The 17,096-nt window shown below is 55.7% G+C and overlaps 2 protein-coding genes across 9 annotated transcripts in view; one reads left to right on the top strand and one right to left on the bottom strand.

Moving 5' to 3' along the window:
- ZRANB1 (zinc finger RANBP2-type containing 1) overlaps nt 1-3,143 on the top strand; it is a 63,494-nt gene extending 60,351 nt beyond the window's left edge. For all 4 annotated transcript variants that reach the window (XM_043597819.1, XM_043597817.1, XM_043597820.1 and 1 more), the window contains one exon: nt 561-3,143. In XM_043597819.1, the coding sequence (XP_043453754.1) occupies nt 561-779 (219 nt within the window). In that variant the 3' untranslated portion in view covers nt 780-3,143. The remainder of the gene's footprint in view (nt 1-560) is intronic.
- Nucleotides 3,144-4,015: 872 nt separating this feature from the next.
- The window catches only part of CTBP2 (C-terminal binding protein 2), a 161,891-nt gene continuing 148,810 nt past the window's right edge, over nt 4,016-17,096 (bottom strand). For all 5 annotated transcript variants that reach the window (XM_043597813.1, XM_043597816.1, XM_043597815.1 and 2 more), the window contains 8 exons: nt 16,465-16,619; nt 16,127-16,271; nt 12,668-12,874; nt 9,247-9,461; nt 8,648-8,778; nt 7,961-8,088; nt 7,132-7,249; nt 4,016-5,428 (listed from right to left, as the gene is read on the bottom strand). In XM_043597813.1, coding sequence (XP_043453748.1) covers nt 5,248-5,428; nt 7,132-7,249; nt 7,961-8,088; nt 8,648-8,778; nt 9,247-9,461; nt 12,668-12,874; nt 16,127-16,271; nt 16,465-16,619 — 1,280 coding nt within the window. In that variant the 3' untranslated portion in view covers nt 4,016-5,247. The remainder of the gene's footprint in view (nt 5,429-7,131; nt 7,250-7,960; nt 8,089-8,647; nt 8,779-9,246; nt 9,462-12,667; nt 12,875-16,126; nt 16,272-16,464; nt 16,620-17,096) is intronic.

The raw sequence follows: 17,096 nt of genomic DNA on the forward strand, positions 1-17,096 counted from the left end.
TACTGAATAAACTTACCTTGTCATGTGTTTGAAGCTGAGACTTTGTTTTTCTAGCCTTTTCTTTGCCACGATAGGTTTATTAGGTTAACATTTGGTTTTTCCTGTTCTGGCAAACAAATTAACCTATTACTAGATGGTTCTTCCCCTCGAGGTCTTTTTCTGCCAATTTTCCTACTGAATTTTTTTTTAATGTCTATTTTTGAGAGAGAGTGAATGAATGAAAGAGTGAGCAGGGGAGGGGCAGAGAGAGAGGGAGACACAGAATCCGAAGCAGGCTCCAGGCTCCGAGCCAACAGCACAGAGGCCGATGCGGGGCTCGAACTCACGAACCGTGAGATCATGACCTGAGCCAAAGCCCTGACGCTCAACCCACCGAGCCACCCGGGCGCCCCGGCCACTGATGTTTTTCTGTTTAACCGTAGGAAACTGGGTTTTAATCGTGAAGTTTGTTGCTTTGACCTTTTCATCAGTGATCATCATTCCAGCTATGTTTGCCTGCATTTTTCCTAGCAGGCCTCTGATCTGTGATCCTCTCTTCCTTCTTCACATCCCTCCAAAAGCTAGGTAACGAGGAGCAGCAGGAGAAGCTACTCCGGGAGTGGCTGGACTGCTGTGTGACCGAGGGCGGCGTGCTGGTGGCCCTGCAAAAGAGCTCTCGGCGGCGCAACCACCCGCTGGTCACGCACATGGTGGAGAAGTGGCTTGACCGCTACAGACAGATCCGGCCTTGTACTTCCCTGTCTGACGGAGAGGAAGACGACGACGATGAAGATGAATGAAAACAAGACCCAAGAGCAGAAGACCAGGGTATCGGCTCTGCGGCGACCCCAGAGCCAGTGTGGTGCGCGCTCCCGGCGGAGTGGGGGGCGCCGAGGGACCCAGATGCGGCTGGACCTGCCGGGAAGGGTGTCTCTTGTCCACACCCGGTGGAGACGACGAATCTGCTGCGTGAGGAGACAGAGACCTTTGTTTGGACTACAGTTTGTAAAAAAGAAAAAAAAAACACCCTAATTTTATTAAGACAGAACTTTTTTCCTTTCAAATTGTAAATCTGTCTATAAATGTAACGCATGTGGTTGTGTAAGAAGTTGTGTAATAGGACAAGTTGTACCAGCATCTTCATATTATCGAGACGTTTTTTTCAGCACGGGCACCTCCAAAAGCACATGGCAGATGACTCTTTGTTCCTTCGACATCTTCTTTTTTAAGTAGAACCTGACATTCTACTTCGACCTTAAAAGATCCACTTTTACATGGAGTCTCACTAGAGCTCATTAGAGATCTGGAAACTTTTTGTACAGATGATCCACAGCCACACGTAAAAATAAAAACAAGCTTTTATTTTATTAATAATTTAGTTCCTGTCGTGCCCCATAAAATGAAACCAAATCCTCAAGGAACAAACTGCAAGGAAGGAAAGTAAGGATTGAGGGAACTTCATACAGACGTCATTCCCTTGTTTTGGAAAGGGTTTGGGTTTCTATTATTTTGTCCTTTTTAAAAGCTCCTGATATGCCCCTTTTCGGTATTCAGGCATTTATTCGTTTGGAAAAGTGCCCTTAAAATGAGGGTTCTTCCACCAGAGTCCACACAGCAGTGTCCTCGGGAACAGTTCCTCCCTGGATGTCAGGGAAGCACTCGGGGCGCAGGCCCACGCGTGACGCGTGACTACGTCAATTGTGTGAAATTCGCTCACTTGATTCAGTTGACAATGTTCTCCCAAATTGCCATGCAGAGGCTCTTTGGAATGCTTCCTTTTATCATCAGCTCTGCTTTCGGCCAATTGTGTTAGGGAGGCATGCCTTTGCTTGGGCTAATCGGGAATCAGTTAAGCATAGAATAAAGACTTAAAAATGCAGTAAGGTGGTAAATGCATTGTGTAATGAATTTCTCAGAGCAGTCTGAGAATTTGTGCATGTTGGTTAATTGTGGCCATTCTTATTTAAAAGTTCAAACTATAATCTTAGATAGAAATTTTTTTATAAAAAGTATTATTTGACCACTTCAGGTATATGTTCAATACTGGGTAAAAATTTCAGACCTATCTCAGGAGCACAAAGACTTCGTGTCCTGATAAGCACTTTGTAGACTATTGACGTGGCAAAGGAATTTGGAAAGAACCCCCCCTCCCCCTGCACACGCTTCCTTCCCTTTGATGAAAAGGCCGCGAGAAACCTTTAAATACTTGTTTTCTTCTCAGTTCTGTTTAGATGGTGTTTGAAATGTGCACAGCCTCTAATTTGATGCTGGAATACTAAAAATAGAAAAACACCCAGGAGATGTCTAGTTGTTTCTCCTCTCAGAAATGTCCATTGAAACTCCCAGAACGAAGGATCACTTTTGCTGTATGCTCAAACTTGCAGGAAACTCTTGCAATTTGATTCCGTATAAATGAAATGTGATGTAATAATGGTAAATGTCACTGTTCCAGGTGGGTATGTTTTCCTACAGATTGACTATGGTTTACTTTCATTTTGGTCAGTAATTTTTTAGAAGGCTGTCCGACTACTTAGCATAGCATCTCTATAAACTTTTCTCCGTACGTAGGAATAATTCTTCAGTGGGCACAGATCCTGTTCTAGTTGCTGGTAAGCACGCTGCCCTCCCAATTGAAGAAGCCAAAGAGAAATGCTTGAGAGAGAAGCATCTAGTCACTGTGGTCTACGCTGCAGTCAGTGCTGTCCAGAATGCATAGGCTCAGTATTTAGCCTGTGTGTGGTGGTCTGCTGAGTGGTTTCCCCTGAGGTGCCTCTTTATTTATTTATTTATGATCAGTGATCCCGACCACATCTAGTTTAACCACACCTAGTTTAACAGGTACAGCGTTCTTCCCTGTGGGAAAGGTAGAGGATTGCATTTCCTAGGCTCCAGGCAGGGACAGGGCTTTAAATGGTTTTCACAGCAGATTGGCTAGAAGGGGCCAGAATGTTGGTGAGTCAGTGCTAGGTTCAGCTCTTGAGCGATTCAATAGCCATGGCTGTCATCCCAAGATGAGAGTACGCGGTCCTTTCTCGAAGGTCACGTCTTGGTGGACTCTGGACAGTAATACCAGAACTGTATGGAATTAACTTTGGTTTGTTTTGTTTTTTTAGGGAGAATACAGTGTGGTGTTTTCTGTTCTAATTAAACAAAACCTAGGTGCACCACGGACTGGAACCGGCCTTTTTGTTTCCGACTCTAGGCTCACCGTGTCCCAGACTTTGTGTTAAGGGAGCACTGCTCTCTTTAGGCAGGTGGGGAATCTCGTGCACGTGTCACGCCCTCGTTGCCAACATCCTGGTTATGACGAGGATGTTCAGCTTCCATTGGGTTTCTTGGGGTGGTGGGTCAGTTACCACCTGCTCCTGCCTGTCCAGAGGAGGCTGTTTTAATGTGATTTTTCTGGGAGGGCTGAGATGGGACCACCACCTTCACCCGAGGGAGGGAGGTTGGTGCTTTGGAGACACCCTTTTCTTAACGGGAAGGGAGCGAGAGGGAGTTTGGTACCTGGAATTGGACTGGAGTGGTCGACTAGTACTTGCACAGGCCACGAGTACAAAGGGGTTTAATGCTAGTCAAGAAGGAAAATCCTTTGCATCTAAGTTCTTAACAGATGGAAATGACTGATGTTACCATTTTGCAACATTTCTTTGTAAATATCATTTAAAAGAATTTTGAGATTCACTTCCCTTCCTGCATTAATGCTTGAGCCAGGTAATTTTGCTTTTGGGCAAATTAAAAGCAGAACTCTCTAACTTGACCAGTTTTGTTTCTTGAATCGACTTAGTTCCATCTGAAGGATGGCATCATCTGATAGCGATGGGCTTCGTAACGTGAGGTTTTGACTTTTCCCGGGTGATCGTCAGCATTCTTGAGTCTGGTTATGAATAGGGAGAGAAGGAAACTGTTTGTCTTTGAACCCTGCCTGAAGTAACAGGAATCGGCAACGGGCTGATCGAAAATGTATTTGCTTTTAAAACATCTCAAGTAGAGAACTTTTACATGGGTGAGATGTACTTGAGTTTCAGAACTTAACAAATTTTTATTACTTTTTATTGAAAACTGCACTGAACGCTATATGTCCACCTTTACAATAAACAAATACAGGAACGGTGACTCACACGAAAACAAAACAGTTCCGATAGCCATTATTTTTCTGTTTGGGACAGTTTTAAAGGTTTTTTTTTTTTTTTTTTCTTTTTGTCACAAAAACAGGAATGTACCTATACAAAGGCTCAAAATAGGCCATCTTTTAAACAAAAAGGCGATGATTCACAAAAGACTATGAATATAACATGTAACTAGTTGATACAAATCTAATAGGATTTGTTAAAATCAGTCACATCTAATAACACACCTGAAGTGTTCTTGTATAAAATATCACGTGAAGAAAAGAAGACTTTATCAATGTCTAAAAAAGTGGGTTTGTTCATAGACAATCTGACAAGTTACCATAAAAAGTGTTTCCTGAGACATAAGGAAATGCAACATTATTTTTCTTGAACTCTTTTAGCTCAAGACTTTCCACTCAATAAAATAGCTGAGGATCTGAAACTGAGAAAATATATTTGAGTACAAACAGCTTGTGAAACTTAATACTTTTTCTTTTTTTTCTTTTTTCTTTTTTTTTTTTTTTTTTTTTGCATCATCAGAGGGTATTACTGACTTCACAACCAACTCGCCCGCTCAGTATGCAGTTCAGATGGGAGAGAGGCTTCTGTACAGGAGGCTGTATGGTCCTCGATCCTATGCTTGCGGCCGTGTGACACAGGCCAACAGTCTCCTCCCCATCTTGTAGTAACTGAATCTTCCTATTAGCAAAAGAGGTCACCAGCCCCCACGGACCGAAGGGACTAGAGTCATAGGAGGGGGACTTCCTCTTAGCATTTTTTATTTTGACGTTTGGAACTTCAGATGCAACATTCTAGAGCAAGGTGTTGAGGACCTGCTGTGCCCAAGGGGCTGATAAAGGAAAAAGATCTATTTATTCTTTGTGATTTGATGCACAGATGAAGAACGTAACACACAATAACAGAAGTTGGTCGTTAATAAATCACGTCCCAGTCTTTCCAGCGCTTCCGTAACCAGACGACAGCTTCTGCTTCCCCGCGTCTCGGCGTCTAGCTCGTATGTAACACTGCGACATCAGTGAGGCGTGTGTCCGGAATCGGTTAAAAAGACGGTCAGATTCCTTTTCCTTAGTTCATCTATTTGTCACTGTCTCTTGGTCCCAGGTTTATCTGAAGGATGACCGTTCGTCATTCTCTGCTATTGCTCATTGGGGTGCTCTCTATTGTCCCCGTGTTTTGTAGGCTGGTTGGGAGAGGGAGCTTGGGAAGGGTGTGCCACGGTGGGGAGATTGTGAGTCACCGGGATGCCTCCGGGGATGATCCCTTCCATGGCCGCAGGAAGTCCTCCGGGAGCCACGCCCACGATGCCTGGCGGGTATCTGAGGAGCACACACAGAAAGGGCCAGTGAGTCCCGGGCTGGAAGTGGCCAAGCTCTTGGCTCTGCCTGCTTCGGGTTGGTTTTTTAGGAGTTACTTTGTCACCCCTTACCCCCAACGCAAGGAGACCTCGATGTGAAAAATCTAAAGCGCGGACGTTTAACTCGCAGTGAAGTCTGTTTAGTTCAATCTGGAAGCTTCCTGTCACAACAGGACCAGCCCTTACTACATTTGGGAAATACTTTGCACAAAAAAGACACGTCGATGCTTTTAATGACTTGCCAACAGGCAGTATGAAGTCCTCTTTGATAGTTAAGTGTGGCCTCCTAGGCGAGCTAGCTCCGTGCTATCCTGGCCTGGACACAGCGGCAGGGGGAGAGGGGAGCTGGTGATGTGCCATCTGACGTCGCGGGCACACAAGTCGGTGTGTGTGTGCAAGGACACGTGGCATTAAGCCGCCTACAGAACATACGGTTCTTAGGCAAATGTGAGTCAGTGTATTTAAACATCCCTAGGATGAAACATACTTAGGGGGCAGGTGCTTTAGAATTCCAAGACTCCTCCTCCTCAAAGGTATCAAGCCCTTTACTCCTGGCTCCCCTCCTGTAGCCTGTCACAACTGTTCAGCGCTCAAAAATCCCGGACTCGGGTGAATTAGGATCCTGTGAGCGACAGCCCCTCAAGCAGAAGTATTCCGAGGGGCCACGGGGTCTCGGTCTGTCAAAAGTAAGAATTAACGCTGTGGCCTCTAAAGGACAACAGTGCGGAGCGGGAACCAGGGTCCGGCACTGATGGGGAAGCCAGGAGACCGTGAAGAAAGCAGCAGAACTTCCCCCGAGTCCGGGCCTGCATGTGTGGGTCCCACTACACGAGCTTTGTTTCTGTGTCCCCGGCCCCGGGGGTTAGAGCGGTGGTTCGCAACAGGGGATGTTAGGCCACAGCTAGAGCCGTTGCCGGTTCTTCCGGTTGGAAGTGCGAGGCGCTGGTGGAGGGCAGGGCCTCCGCTGCACGCCCCACGACGCACGGGACAGGTTCCCAGGAGAGAATGATCTGGCCTGGTATGTGAATATGGCCAGGGACGGGGCAACTGTGCGTTCCAGTAAACAAGACAAAGACTTCCTTCTGGAGTGCTCGAGGCTGCGGCTCCTTTATGAAGCAGGAACAGTGATTCTGCGAGCCCGGCACGGCGGGGAAAAGAGAGCCCGGGGAAATGACCACCCGTGAAATTCTGCTCCCTTCTAAGGGGCTGTGGCTCGTGTCCCCGGAGCAGATGCCCCTGCACTGCCTCCATCACACATGCCCCGGGCCAAGCTTTCTCGTCACTGAGAACCCGTGCGTTGCGGGCACTCTCCCCAGTCGGAAGCACCAGGCTCTGGGCCAGAGGATTCAAACCAGAGTCACCAACATGCCCTTTCGCTTGAAAATCTTTCCGGTACCTTTTCGCCTAGAAGCCCTCTGGTTTTGCAGTGGCCTGGAATGCAGTGGGGGTTCTTGCAGTGATCAGACCCACTCCTGCTCCCTTTATAAATAGGAGCCCGGACTCGAGGCTGCATCCGAGAGTTGTGTTTGCTCCATAGAAATTGGGCATCGGGACGAAGGACTGTAGAGATCATGCCGGGAGCACTCAGGTCGGGTAGCTGATGCCACTCTCCGCCCATCTCCCGAGCGGCACACCAGCCTCGGCCAATGCCATCCCGCTCCTCACCTGTATGTGGCGCCGTTGAGCTCCGGATGAATGGCTTGCTGATCTATTACTGACCAGGGAGCTGTTGTGACGAAGAATTCCTTGTTCACACAGTTTCTTAAGCTTTCGGGGATGCGACCTGGAACACGATGATTAAAATGAATCCTATGTGTTTTAAAAAAAATTTTTTTTTTAAATGTTTGTTTATTTTTGAGAGAGACAGAGACAGAATGCGAGTGGGTTGGGGCAGAGAGGGAGGCACAGAACCCGAATCAGGCTCCAGGCTCTGAGCTGTCAGCACAGAGCCCGACGTGGGGCTCGAACCCACGAGCCGTGAGATCATGACCTGAGCCGAAGTTGGGTGCTCAACCGACTGAGCCACTCAGGCGTCCCAGAATCCTATGTGTTTTGTAAGGAGTGAGTTAAATATTCTACTTTGTAGCTGGTACTGGCGAGAACCACCTACAATGTTTGAACTGACGGTAGTCTGACTGTAAAGTCTCTTTCGAGTTTCAGAAAATGTGCCGTGTTCCGGGGCCCACACACCAAACTCTTCACCCCAGACGTCAGCCAGAGCACAAAGGAGCTCGGGGTCCCTCCGCGGTTCGCACGCTTACGATGGCCAACGAGAGAGGGAATCGGTTTTGTCTGAAATTCAGTTCAGGGCTCGAATAAACTGCGTCAATTCGTTCAAACTGGAATCAACTTGATCCCTAAATTCTCTCTGCCCGTCGCAAGCCTCCGTCACCCCTCCCGTGTGCGTGTGCGTGTGTGTTACCATACCAGGAGCACCTGAACCGCGGGGCTCACGCCAGGCGCCGGCTGCAAGGGGTGCAGAGGGAGGGCTCACCTGTGATGGCCCGGCGGATCTCGGTGGCAGCTGCCTCCCGCATCTCCAGTGAGGCTTGCTCACTATACCAAGCCGTGTGGGGCGTACAAATGAGATTCGGTGCATCTTTCAAGGGACCCTGAGCAAAGCTGGACAAATGTACAAAAACGCAGCAAATGAGAAAACGTGAATATCAACCCCTATCCTATTCGTCAAAAGGGAGCTCCCGCCCGGGTGGAGGATGGGCTCTTTGGCTTGTGTAGAGGAACGTTTGGTAGTATGTCTCCTAAAGGCTGGGAGTTTAAGAACGTATCGAGACTCTTAGAAGGGGTGTCAGGAGTAATCAGGGACTCAGAACGGAGGAGGAACCATCTACGCAGGACTGGCCAGCCGGTCTCTAAGAATCAATGGCCCAGGGGACAGATGAAGCCTCGGCCGACCAACACACCATTCTTCTTCCTTTCAGACGCCTTCTGTCTCCCCCCGGGGGCCCCGTGGCCCTCCCACGCTCGCTTCAAGTACAGCATAGCTCTCAGGACAGAGGCCGGAGAATGTCTCTCCTTTCCTGCCCAAGGAGCTGCTTCTCTGGGAAAGTGTCCCAAGTTCACGGTGGGGGCGGGGGCAGCCAGGTATAGAAGTGGGCCCTGGGAGTTCCTGGCGTGACCGGGAGCTGGGGTAACACGCGTGCCAGCAGCCCGCCAGGCTCACCTGAAAGGCTCCGATTCGTGCACGTCGAGGGCTGCCCCTCGTATCCTGCCTTCCTTGAGGGCTTGCGCTAAGGCCTTCTCGTCCACCAGCCCGCCGCGGGCCGCGTTCACTAGGAAAGCTCCTTGCCTCATCTGTGGGAGGAAGGAAGAGCCGTTAGATGCCACCATGCCGGAAGGCACCTGTACTGCGGTTTCGAGACGCCAGCCACGGCCCAGATGAGTTCTGTCCACCTGGCTACTGAACGCGTGTGCGGCACTTGGGAGGAAGGCAGTGTGGTGTCTCAGCGACAGCTGGAGGCAGCTGGGTCGGTTTCTGCCGATCCTGAGAGAGGGCCGGAGGGCAGGCCGGTTGGAGCTGTGACCGGTCACCTGCCTGTCGCTGCCTGGAGGCCAAACCTCATTAAGGCAGGTCCCTGCTGGGTAGCTCCGGCCAGTCCCAGCTCCACCTGGCCCATCCTGCCGAGGGGCCTCACCTGGCTTCTCATTCACGTCTTAGGGGACTGTCTTCCTTTTTTGCCAGTGTGTCCACGGACCGTTTCCCGTCCCCCTTTTGGTTCTGATGGACGTTTCCGGGGGCTGTGGGGATCTAGGTCCCGTTACCTGCTTTATAGTAAAGTCATTGATGAGGTGGTGGTTATGTTCGTTGAGATTACAGTGCAAGGAGACACAGTCGCTCTGGTACAGTAAGTCCTGCAGGGTGTAGACCCTCTGTACGCCCAGGGACCGCTCTATCCCATCCTGCAAGTAGGGGTCATAAAATAGGACGCTGAATCCGAAGGCCTTGGCTCGAACAGCAACCGCCTGCCCCGTGCGACCTGTGCAGAGAGAGAGAGTGAGTCCGAGTGAGCGAGTGCACGGTGCTCCGGGTGCCAGGCCTCGCGTGGGCCCCAGCGTCGCTGCCTCCGCTGTTTCTGGGGGCCGGAGCCGGCACCTGGACCCAGCCCTGTGCCCAACGCTTGGGGACGCTGCAGGCTTGTGCGGCTTAGCTTAGTGGGGCTGCAGGGGGTGGCCAGCTTCCTGGGTGAAGAGGAAAGGGCTTATTGCTTGCATTGGGGTACTTTTTTTTTTTTTTAACTTCCTATTACATACATTTTAAACCCAGAAAGAGTGTTCTAGTGAACTCCACCTACCCCAGCCATCAACGATATCCTCGAGGTCACGAATCACCCCTCCCCTCTGTTTCCGTGGGCACAGCAGGCTTCCTAACCCAGGCTTGCTTTCTCTAGACATCGAGGGCAGGAGCCGGGAACGTTCTCTTGCCAATTAGCACTGGGTTTGCTCCCGGAGGGGGCAAAGCGATCAACACGAACCAGGGGAGAGCGGCCTGGACACAAACTGGCGAGGGGAACTGCTTTGACGGGGGGTTGGGGGGTGGGGGGTGGGGGGTGGAGGCACGTCCCTGTCGGGCTAATTCTCAGGTGTGCGGGGGTGCCCCAACCCGCGGGGGAGGCCCCACGCCCCTCTCTAAGCAGGTCAGAACCCCGTACCACCTACTGGGACACGGAGGCCTCCCTGACTCCCACGCGGCGGTCATTGGCACAAACCCCCCGAAACCCCAGGGGCGGCGAGCGAATCCTGCTTCCCAGAGCGCTTTTCAGCTTGAAAACGCAGTGGTGTGAGTGATGCTTGCACGGGCTCGGGGTGCACAGTCCATCTTTATCTAAAACCACTGCTCAACCGTGCGGGGGGGGGGAGGGGGGAGGGGGGGACGGAGGGACAAGGAAGGTGTCCCTTTCCAAACGAGGAAGCCCGCGTGCGGGCGACTTGGTGGCGGAGGTTTCAGGAGGTCATTCTGCAGGACGGCCGCAGGGTGATCGGCAGCTGGCCGTCCCTCCTGGCCCCCTCCTTCCACGTCCCCGCTTGGATGCGGCGAAGCACGAACCCCAGCCACACCCCCCCCAGGGGAGGCAGGAGACCTGAGGTGACACACTGGAGGCGGGTGTGGCAGTGGCCTACAAGACCCCCGATGCACCTGAAATACGGGACCACGGGCCCCCACACAGGGCGGCTGGGGGCTCACACCCAACAGTGAGGCCCCCATCCTTCCCCCACCTCACGGGCCCCCAGCCCCCTGCTTTACTTCCACGTCCTGACACACTTTGCTTCAGATGGGGTTTCCCGGCTGCGGCTCTGGGGGCCGGAGAGCAGCCCGCCCAGATTTCACCAGGGGCGCTGCTACCTGTGCGCGACTTCCCTGACCCTCACCTCTTCCCAGGCTTCTACCTAGGCCGTGAGGTGTCATGAAAGTCTCTCCAAGACTGGAGGAACTCACTCCGTCCCTGACTTGGTCAAGACGGAGCCCTGCAGGAGGAAGGGCCAATGGCCTCGGCCTTCAGAAAGCATACAGATGTCGTGACCATTGGCTGGCTGGCCCTTCCAGTTTTTGTGCAACTTCCCGACTTGGTGGCTGTCCTCGAGCACCGTCCCACCACCAGCCCGGGCTGGGGCCACGCTGGGGACCCGCCCGCCGCACGCTCCAGGTTCTGCTGCGGCTTCTCAGCCGAGCCCTGGGCAGGCGAAGGCTTTTGGCCCCCGAGGCAGCCGTGGCAGTCAGGCCGCCTACCTCTGCGCCCCCTCCCACCCCCTCCCAAAGCTGCAGTTCTGGAAGGCGGCAAGGAGACGTCACAATCAGAGTGCATGGAAAACGTGGCAGGTGCTGGATTATAGGCCGGGGCACACGGGGCTCAAACCATGGGACTCGAGATACCGAAAGGGTCTTCAAAGGATGGGCGGCCTTCGAAGGGCTCGGCCAAAGAAACGACCCCAGGAAGAGCTTGGGGCCTGTGGCTGCTACCACGGGGCGCCTGGGGGGCTCCGTCGGTTGATCGGACTCTTGATTTTGGCTCAGGTCACAATTCCATGGTTTGGGAGTTTGAGCTCCGCGTCGGGCTCTGTGCAGACAGTGCGGGGCCTGCTTGGGATTCTCTCTCTCCTTCTCTGCCCCTCCCCCACTTGCACATCCCTCTCTCTCTCTCTCTCTCTCAAAATAAATAAACAAACTTGGAAAAAAACCAGAAGAATGCCCAATGTTCTAAGTAAGAACCACGTCCAAGAGCCACTTGGCAGAACGGGAGGCCTCCGGGCACCAGCAGAGGGCGCTGCGGGCCTCACACTCCGCATGTGCGTCTCCTACGGTCCTTTGTAGGAAAGTACGCCAGCCTCCGTCATACAGTTTTAGAATTCCTGTGTGAGTGTGATCACCCCCGACACCTGGGTTCTTAGACCCCGGGAGTTAGAAAGATGTGCGCCCCCTGAAGAAACCCAGCTCCTCCTGCCTTGTTCAAGCTGGCACCCGGGCCGTCCCAGCAGTCCTGACCCTCGGTCTTCCGAAGCAGAGCCCTGAGCTAAGGATGAGTGACGGTTTGGGGAGCCCTCTGGAAGCCAGCCCAGCACTTACTACCCGGGCCGTGCTTCTCATGCCTTCTTTGCGTCCTAAGAGGCAGCCCTGTGTATCGCTTCCTTCCCGATGTACAGACTGGGACACTGAGGCAGGGAGGTCGGTTAATCTCCTCAACCATGGAGTGGCCAAGTGGTGGGGAGGAGACTCAGCAAACACAAGCAAGCACCCCCGCCCCCCCGCCGTGCGCAGCGTGGGACCCACCCGAGCCCCTGGGTTACTGACGCTGCATCATCGGGCTGCTTCCTGTCATAGCCCACCTGATCCTTGATAACCTGCCCCAAATACGCCCCGGGCCACCGGCTGTCCCCAGGAAGACCTCTTCCTGCCCCCCGACCCCAGGTGAGCTTTCTAAGCTGGTGTCCTGACCATGCCACCCATGCCACCGTCTGGCTCGAGATCCTTCAGTGACGCCCTGCTGTCACCCCGGCCTGGTACGCGGGGAACTCGTCCACTTGGTTCAGACTTGGCTCAGCCCCTCCTGCCGCCCACCCAGCCACGGCAGACACCACCGCCCAGACGGGGGAGCTCCCTCATCGGTCTCGCCCCCACCGGCCTCGGCTCCTCCAGCTCCCAGGGGACCAGCCACGGTGGGCGGGGACAGGGCTGGGCAGCGCCACGTACCGAAGCCGATGAGGCCCAGCGTCTCCCCGCGGATGCGGGCTGCTCCCGAGGCCACCTCCCGTATCTGCTCGACGCTCTGGACCCGCGTGCCTTCCCGCAGCGCCTGGTACAGCCACGTGTTCCTCCGGTACAGGTTGAGGATGTGGCAGATGGTCGAGTCGGCCGTCTCTTCCACCGCCGCGGATGGGATGTTGCACACGGCGATCCCTGGGGAGGACAGGGCCGGGCCCGGTTCTGTGGGGAGGCTCCGGGACTCCGGGGCACCCGGCTGAGGGGCGGGGGCGGCAGGCAGAGCCGGCCTGTCCAGCCGCAGACCGTGACCCCAGGCAGGGCCGGGTCTCCGAGGCCTGCCTGTCGCCTCGGGGACGCTGACCCCCCCCGGCTCTGACGCTCAGGGGCCTTCAGCCCCCAGGCTTGGCTTACCCCCAGGTCCCCTACCTGTCCCGCGTCCGGCCCCCCCTTTGGTTCTAGACCCCGTGTTTCTGGGAAGCAAGCAGTGGACAGCTGGTGAGGGCGGGCCCACAGGCCCTGTGGCCCAGAGCCTGAAGGAACCACCCGAAGTCTTGGGCAGGAAGCGCTGGGAGACAGGACCCAGGACCATCCGTAACGAGCACCCCCATTCTAGCAGCTGGGTTTCCACCCCATGAGGGCTGCCCAGAGGGCCAGGGTCTCAGCGACGCCCTCAGGAAGACCGCTCAGGGGATGAAAGCGCACACGAGCACATCATTCTACCTGGCCCATCTGGTCACGGCCACCTGCGGGGGGACAAAGCGTCTGACATCCTGGCTGACCAACCTTCCCCAAGCTGGAGGTCAGTCTTGTGGAACAGCCACGGTGTGGCCTACACTTCACTTGAAATAGCCGGGCCTAGAATTCGGGCAGCGCTGGAAGCCATGGTTTATCGGTCTGGACAGATGGAGGCAGGTGCCGGGATTTAAGAGACTCTTCTGACATTTGGGCTGGTTTTCATTCCTCTGAGGAACCTGAAGTGTTCCGGCCAAAGCCCAGCAGGACAAGAGCCGAGCGCGGACCCTCCACCCCCCTCCCCCGCCTGAGCCCCGAGAATGGCTGTACCCTGGGAGGGGATGTCCCAGAGAGGGGTCCCCAAGAGACAAAGGACTGTCCAGCCCTGAGGGCAACGGCACCTTCCTCCAAAAACTCTAAAGCCTCGCCAGGGTCGGTGGGCGTGGTCGAGTCAGGGCAATTCTCCAAAGGCTTTTAGGACAAGCTTCTAATGCCCACAGGGCAGGAGTGGCAGCTGCCTGACCCCAAGAGCTGAGCTGCTTTTCAGTCCATGTTTTCACTCTCCACGGTCACCCCTCCAGAACCAGAGATAAAGGAGTTTGCTAGAAAGGCACACCAGGTGAGAGCCTGCGGGCTCCATGCCCTGGGGCCTCTAGCAACCTCCCACCTCCCCCAGTCCAGGCCCAGGCAGGTGCCACCTTTGTTTCCTGAGCATCGCCCTGCTCTCAACCCAGACCACCCATCTCAGGGCTTCCAGTGTGGCGGTCTGGTCCCCAGAAGGCTCAAGTGTGCCCCGGGAAGGGAGCGCCCGCCCAGCAATGCCGCACCGCAGGCCCGACCCAGGACAACCCGCAGCCACGGGCCATTCTGTCCTCACCTGCGGAAGGTCTGGGTACAGAATGACCTGGGAAGTGCAATCTGCAGACAGGACAGAGGCCCAGAGGTGTCCCAGGCAGCTCCCACATCAGACCGCATCAGGATCAATGAAAACACCAGGGCCGACATCCTTTAACGTTGTTCAAAATCGCAGGCCCCTGGGAACACCACCTCCCGGGGCCAGTGCGGACGTGTGGCCGGGTGAAGTGAGCACCTCTGGCTTTAGGGAGATGAGGGTCCCCTCCAGGCCCTGCCCGGCTGCGTGGTGGCATTTGCCAAGGGGAGGGGTGGCAAGTTTTGCTCAGAAGAGGCTGGTTCCCGTCGAGGAAACGCAACACGAACATTTCCCTTGAACCCAGGAGGCTGTGGCTGCCAGGAGCGGTTGGCGGGGGTGGGCAGAAACGCTGAAGAAATGGGAAGGCGTGCACAGGTACGCGCATCTGAGGACCCCCCAGCCCATTAAACCACATTCTCCGTCGCTGTTTGAACTTGGGATTTCAGCTCCACCAAGAGCACAAAATGAGTCTGGAACGTGAGGTCACCCCTTCCAGAGGGGTGCTGAGAGGAGTGGGGACCCAGGAAAGCCAGCGTCATCTCCCAAGCCACCTGCCACCCCTCCCCCACTTCCAGAAGGGGGCAGGGGAAGGAGGCAGGTGTTGGGGAATGACCACCTCTCACCTGCTCCTCTCGGGTTCACCTGCGGGGCAACCCCACCTGCCACACGCACGTTCCCAGAGCACCCGGAACCACTACATAGCGGCACGGCAGGCTCAGCCATGGCCAGGCTCCCTCTCCCCAGCTCACCCTGTGGCTCAGGTATCGGGGTGCTCCCCCAGTTCAGGGGAGGGAGCTAACCATTCAGAGAAACCCGGGACCTTCGCTCAGAAGTCCGGGCTGGGACCTTGGGAGAGGAGGCTGGGGCCCACTGGGGTTCCCAGGGCTGAAAAGGCAGCAGGTGGGCACCTGAGCCAAAGCCAGGGCTGCGGGACGCCTGCTGCACGTGCCGGCACATCCCTGGGGCCCACAGGGTCCTCAGAGGGCGCTGAGAGGCTGACTTGGGTGGGGGTGGGGAGGAAGACGGACCCCTGGCCCGTAGACGGCCCACCAGGGCCTCAGCACAGCCAAGGGCTGGGGGACTGGAAGGGCCTGAGTTCCTAGATTAGCAGCCTTGTGGCCTCGGGGCACCCTGCTCCTCACCAGGCACAGCACCGGACCTCGCACCCAGGAGCAGATCCGGCGTATTTCAAACACACAGCAAGGACAGTGACCAGGGAGCTGATGTAGAGGGACCCTGGAGCCTCCCAAAGAGAGCAGAACAGCCCGGGGATGCTTACTATCAATGCTCTGCAAACACCCGACGCATACGGAGTCCACACCAGGTGCTGGGACAGGGAGGCCACGGTGCCACGGGCCTACCCCGGGGCGCCCACCTCCCGCCTCTGCCCTTCTGTGGTGACCCCCAGCGACAGGGCTGGACAGGAGGTGCCGGCGTCTGTGTGGACAGCAGCCTCTGGGAGGAGGAGGGTGGGGGGACTCCGTGCCAGGACCGGAGGAGACCTACGGCCCCCCACTCCCCGAGGCCTGAGCCGCGCTCCCGGCATTGGTATTTCAGGATGATGGGTCCGCGCTGGCCAACACAGACCTGTGGCCACACACACACACACACACACACACACACACACACGGTCCCCTCTGCAGGGAAGGGCTCCCAGTTCGTCTGGCTTCAGGTCCCTCACTTGCGAAGGCCGAGGCGAGCACAGCCACCAGGCGGGGCCGCCTGGCAAGGTCACCTCCCTGCGGCCAGAGCGGCAGGCGTGCGACCCAGCCCCAGGCACTCACCGAGCTCACCGGCAGCCTTGATGTCAACGTTGTCGTAGCCGCTGCCTATCCGCACGATCACCCTCAGGGCCTTGAACTTCTCCAGGTCCTCCCTGGTGAGGGTGATGGTGTGGTACATCATGGCACCAACAGCTTCGTTTAATACCTGGGACGGGGGAAGCAGAACGCAGGCTGGAGCCTCGCCCCGTGTCCCCCATCGCCCTCGAGCCCGCAGCCGAGGATTTCAGCAGGGAAGCGACCGGCTGAGTGGCCCGTGGTTGTGCCGGGACTCTGCTGGTGACAACGGGGGGCGGTTAGGGTTAGGGTTGGCCTGGGGGGGGGGGATGGGGGGCGCCCACCTTCTCGTGGATCTCCTGAGTGGACTGTGCGTCACAGAAGGCCACGGTGGCCAGGTCCTTCAGGATGGGCATCTCCACGGTGCAGTCTCTCCCATCGAGCAGCGCCACCAGGGGGCGGGGGTGCAGGGGGCCGTTCATGATCTGGGGGCGGATGCCTGTGAGGACGGCAGGGTGATGCGGCAGGTGGGCAGGGTGGCCTGGCCTCCACTGGTGGCTCTGCTCCGCCCCCACTCACACCTGTCGGCTCCACCCCTACCCACCTCCATCAGGCGTGGGGGGGGACTCCACAGCTCCCTCCCTACTCCCTGGGCCCCCGGGGTTCAAAGACCGCGGACTACTTGGGAGTCACTGGGGAAGATTCCGGGACGAGCCAAGGAGACCCAGAGAGAACATCTGTCCGCCGGGTCTGTCCGGGTGGGGGTCTGAGGGGGACCCGGGTCTCGGTGAGCCATCTCCAATGCTGTGCACACGAACCACCGTGGTTCCTAACTCCACCGCCATGTGGAATCAGGCCAACAAGACACAATTGCCCCCTGCACCTGCCAGGGCCCTCGGGGGGTGGGGGGGCTCCCCTCTGCTTCCCTGCCCCCACCTGCCCCCACTGTCCTTCCAAACAAACAAGAGGGACACGT

This window comes from Prionailurus bengalensis, chromosome D2, assembly GCF_016509475.1.
Source record: "Prionailurus bengalensis isolate Pbe53 chromosome D2, Fcat_Pben_1.1_paternal_pri, whole genome shotgun sequence".
Lineage (NCBI taxonomy): Eukaryota > Metazoa > Chordata > Mammalia > Carnivora > Felidae > Prionailurus > Prionailurus bengalensis.